The 4,708-nt window shown below is 40.1% G+C and overlaps 1 protein-coding gene across 1 annotated transcript; it reads right to left on the bottom strand.

Moving 5' to 3' along the window:
- LOC104747238 lies at positions 3,360 to 4,232 on the bottom strand. Its single transcript, XM_010468836.2, has 3 exons — positions 4,224 to 4,232; positions 3,923 to 4,145; positions 3,360 to 3,839 (listed from the first exon to the last, which is right to left on the bottom strand). The coding sequence occupies exons 2-3, from the start codon at positions 4,079 to 4,081 to the stop codon at positions 3,507 to 3,509; spliced, it is 492 nt and encodes a 163-aa protein (XP_010467138.1). The 5' UTR covers positions 4,082 to 4,145; positions 4,224 to 4,232; the 3' UTR covers positions 3,360 to 3,506.

The following is a 4,708-nucleotide window of genomic DNA, read 5'->3' as shown; positions in this document are numbered from 1 at the left end:
AATTTGCAGAACAAGCCAGGTCAATCTCAGACCCCGAAACCATCTCCAGTTGTTACTCGTACGGATACGAAGGTGCCAAAGATAGTCAGCTCTAAATCATCTGACACTAAGTGAGACCCACCTGTGTTTATTCGCACGGAAATCCCAACAGCTGCCGACTTGNCCCATGCTTCCGCTTTGGTATGGGAGGTATACATCGGATATCTGGCCCAATTGGATTGTGCTCGACATTGGACATGATGTTAGCCGACGCATAGACATAATCTTTTTTATAGTAAGCTTCGACTACGACAGACATATGCCATCCGCTTGACTTGGCAGCCTTAATCGCATGTGAACATGGTATTTTCTCAACNGTTGAAGAAGGTTTTGCGTGATTTCTTAAAGAAAGATCCGTAAGTCTACTAAATTTTATGGTATGTTTCAAAAATTCTATTTTTTGAAACTCTAGTAACTTATATGTATCCAAACCATTCATCACCCGCAGGACGTACAAGAACAAGGTCCCAGAGAAATCCCAAAGTTGTCTTTGGTGGTACGAACTGCAGACAAAAACAGTGTGGTTACGAGATTCGGTAAGTCTACTAGAAAACTTCTACTTCAAGTATACTAGAAAACTCCAGTCTTCAATATTATATAACTTCGTTTTAAATCCATGTGGTTATCCAGCACATGGATGCGGGGTCGAATCTATTGAGACATCGACAAGCACAACATCCTGAGAGGTTTAAAATGAGTAGAGTGGCTTTCCTAAAAGCTATGTTCACTCATCTGTGGACAACGAAGTACCTTGACTTTGTTAATTCTGAGGCACATGCTAATGGATCTGGGAACTTGTTGCCGGCCGGTGCCTTCAGCTACCACGCAGGGGAGTATCCACCGTATACTCAGACTAACAAGCAATGGGGTCTGGAAGTGGACGACTTATACGCGCCTTTAAACGTGAAGTCTATGCACTGGGTAGCTTTGTGGATATCGATTCCCATGAGACACATCGTCGTCTGGGATAGCATCCCGAGTGTCACCAGTGACGAAGAGCTTGCATCTACCATCGAGCCTATTGCCGTGTTGGTTCCCTACGTGCTGCGGGAGTTAGCCAGCCCTGATCACAAGCAAATGTGGTCGTACGAGAAGTTCACTCATGAGCGGGTTACAAAGAGAGTGCCTCCAAACAGGAAGGCAGGTGACTGTGGTGTGTATACTTTGAAGTACATAGAATTTCATGCTCTTGGGATAACCTTTCCTACTACTTTGTGCGACGCAAACATCACATGGATAAGGGAGAAGATGGCTTGTGACTTATTTCACGAGATTGAATGCCGTGGACCAAATGAGGAGAACTACATGGACGACTTTGGGCTCTATGATCCTCCCCCAATCCGAGACTAACTATAAACTTTGTTTGAAAGACTTAAACTCGTGTTTTAATTATGTATGACTAATTAGGATGATGTAGGATGATGTTTTGTTTCTGTTGGGGGATCTTTATATTTTGTGGGTGGGATCCTACTGATTAAACTCTGATGATGGGCGGGATCTTGATATTTTTTATATCATCCTCCTTTAAAACTCTAATGTGTAAGGATGATTGTTCTTGTTGTCTACTAGTTATATGTGGGATATTGGTATTTTTTGGTCAGTTTTTCGTTTCATATATATAACTTCAAACGTTAAGCTTAAAACAGAGTGAAAGAGTGTAGATGGCAAAAAAAAACTTAAAAAAAAAAAAACAAGTAGCTTACAGCGAAAGCTTAGTAAACATAAGTAGCGTACAACGAAAGCTTAGTAGACATATGATTGAAGTTAACCAAGAGACTTCTTCTGCAACCTACTTCATACACATCCCAAGACACATGGCCATGATAACAATGAACCCTATCCAAGACAAAACCAAGAATTTTCGAAGCATTTTTTCCCTTTTATTGGCTGCCATAACATCACATTCAAACTTCTTCTTATCTTCCTCATATTTGTTAACCACCCCAGAGTTCACCAAACTGTTAACAACTTTTTCTTTCATTCCTCTTATAGATTCTTTAAGTACCTTGATTTCTTCTTTCTGCCGATGGATCTCATCCCTCGCATCCAATAAGCTCCGCCTTTGCCAACCATGTGATGGTTCTGCGTCTGACCAATGGGAAAACCCATGAACAGTGCATCTGAAGAAATTTCTTCCCGGATTTACATCTGTCAATGATTTCACAAGTATCGTCGATCTACCGCAGTAGTTGCAGATTGGACCAGTAATTTGTATTTGCGAATTTGTATCAAAAACTGACCCCAAAATTTGACTCATNGCAACAATGAACCCTATCCAAGACCAAACCAAGAATTGTCAAAGCATTTTTTCCCTTTCATTGGCTGCCAGTAAATTACATTCAAACTTCTTCTTGTCTTCCTCATATGTGTTAACCACCCCAGAGTTCACCAAACCGTTAACAACTTGTTCTTTCATTTCTCTTATAGATTCTTTAAGTACCTTGGTTTCTTCTCTGAACCGACAGATCTCATCCCTCGCATCCAATAAGCTCCGCCTCTGCCAACCATGTGACGGTTCTGCGTCTGACCAATGGGAAAACCCATGAACAGTGCATCTAAAGAAATTTCTTCCCGGATTTTCATCTGTCCATGATCTCACAATTATCGTCGATCTACCGCAGTAGTTGCAGATTGGAACAGTAATTTGTATTTGCGAATTTGTATCGGAAACTGACCCCGAAATTTGACTCATCATCCTCTAGCTGTTGGTGCTTGGTTAAGAAGAGGAGTATCATAAAATGGTCTTACGAGTAAATGATAGTTAAGTATTACTCTTTAATAATGTCGACTTGAACACGTGGGATAATCTCTAATATTTTATTACAGAGACAAATTATTGCTACGGAAATTCCAGATGACTTCACGATGAAGTTAACTTCTACTCGCCATCTTCAGCAACCTAAACAAATAATTGTTAGTCACTACAAGAAAACATGGATTTGCCTACTACAAAAACAGTCACTAAACAGTCGTAAACTACTTAGTTACGACTGATTGGCGACTGACATACGTAGTCGCTAAACAGTGCATCGCTAAAATAATCAGTCGCCAAACAGTTGACACGGAGCTACTAATTGGCGACTGATAATTATGGTCGTTCTTCCCTCGCCAAACAGTCGCTAAAGTTGCGACTGAATTTGCAACGCTTTAGCGACTGATCTGGTTACTCATTTGCGACTGTTTTAGTTACTGTTTTGTGTATGTTTCGGTGACTGTTTTACGACTGTTTAATTATCATGTTTTTTAAAAAAATTATGGTAAAAACAAATTATTTGATTTTGTAATACCAAAACTGATTATGAAAACTATAACTAAAACATAACAAACATGAAATTAAACAAACACATAAGTTTAATTTTACATCCAACATCGTAGTTGTAGAAAACATCCAAACATAACAAGAGTACAAGTCACAAATATTACAAAAGTTTTCATAATCATAAAGGAAGGAGGGATAGTGAAGGAACCTAATTTTGAACATCAAAAAGGTTTGGGTCGTTGGTTTGAGACTCGAGGAAGGCGACATAGTTTGGGTTAGTCTTGAGGAAGCTCACCAAGCGTGAGATCTCTGCTTGTTGCTCAGATGCAACCCGTAAAGCCTCAGCTGCAACCCGTGAAGCCTCTGCGTCACGCTCTGCTTGTAGAGCTGCTTGTTGCTCTATTTTGCGGTTAGCTTCTTCAAGATGTTTTTGCAGGCTTGTGAAATTAGAAGAGCTTCCAGGGAACTTCCGCTTGCCGTTGATGAAACTCCCTAGGCTTCCAACCCCAAAATATGTTCCTCTATCGCTTATGAAAGTAGACTGCATAACAAAACAGAGAAAAAGTTAACATTATTACTTACCAATGAAAAACTTAATAGCATATTAGAAAGAAGCAATATTACCTGAAGAAAGAGCTCATCATCCTCCTCGTGAGATAGCTCCGATCGACATGATGTACCATCAGCTTGGTCGTCATTGTCCAGAGCAGCCAACTTAGCTTCCCTTTTTTTTCTTATATGCCTCATGAATTGCTTGCGCCTTCTTATCCCCAAAAGTCCCATCTTTTTTGGTATGAGTCCTGATGAAAACTTCAGGAATAGTTGGCGGTCTTCCCAATTCCACTTCCTGAAAAGTTAGACAATGAAAAGGTTAGATAATGAACCATCTGATGTAACTTATTAAACAATGAAAAGGATAACTCACCATCTCTTGTTCGATTTGTAAGTAAGACTTCGGCCCTGATACATGCTTGTGAGGGCCAAGACCATTACGGTCAGACATTCGAGCTGCTGAAGTGGTTGCACTCTTTGCCATGGCTTCTTCTGTGTTCCAATAGTCACACGTTTCTTTCCAAAGAGTTCTCTCAATCCACCTCGGTTTCACTTCCTCTCGCTGAGCTGCTGCCTTGGAAACCATGTCTTTCATACGGTTTTGACAAATGCTATAGAACTTTGCTTGAACCACACCGGTTAGAGAGGGATCCCAGGTGTGTGTTTTCTACAAAAGAAGACTAGTGTTAGTGTAAAAAAAACCAAGAAAAAAAATTATAAATACAGAAATCAAATTGAAAGGAGTAGAAGTTTACCGCGAATTCCAAGAAGTAACCTTCTCTTCTTGCATTCGGAACACAACCCCAACTGTAATATGGACCATCAAACTTGTTTGTAAACACTTTTGTAATCTTTCGG

Source organism: Camelina sativa, chromosome 15, assembly GCF_000633955.1.
Source record: "Camelina sativa cultivar DH55 chromosome 15, Cs, whole genome shotgun sequence".
NCBI lineage: Eukaryota > Viridiplantae > Streptophyta > Magnoliopsida > Brassicales > Brassicaceae > Camelina > Camelina sativa.
Note: the sequence above shows the minus strand (reverse complement) of the source record. Positions and strands in the feature narration are given on the sequence as shown.

Bases quoted from the DNA above. Each gene is read 5' to 3' on its own strand.
- LOC104747238 (XM_010468836.2), bottom strand. From the start codon at position 4,081: ATGGGACTTTTGGGGATAAGAAGGCGCAAGCAATTCATGAGGCATATA. The intron at 3,840-3,922 runs GTAATATTGCTT...TTTGTTATGCAG, and splicing joins ATGATGAGCTCTTTCTTCAG to TCTACTTTCATAAGCGATAG.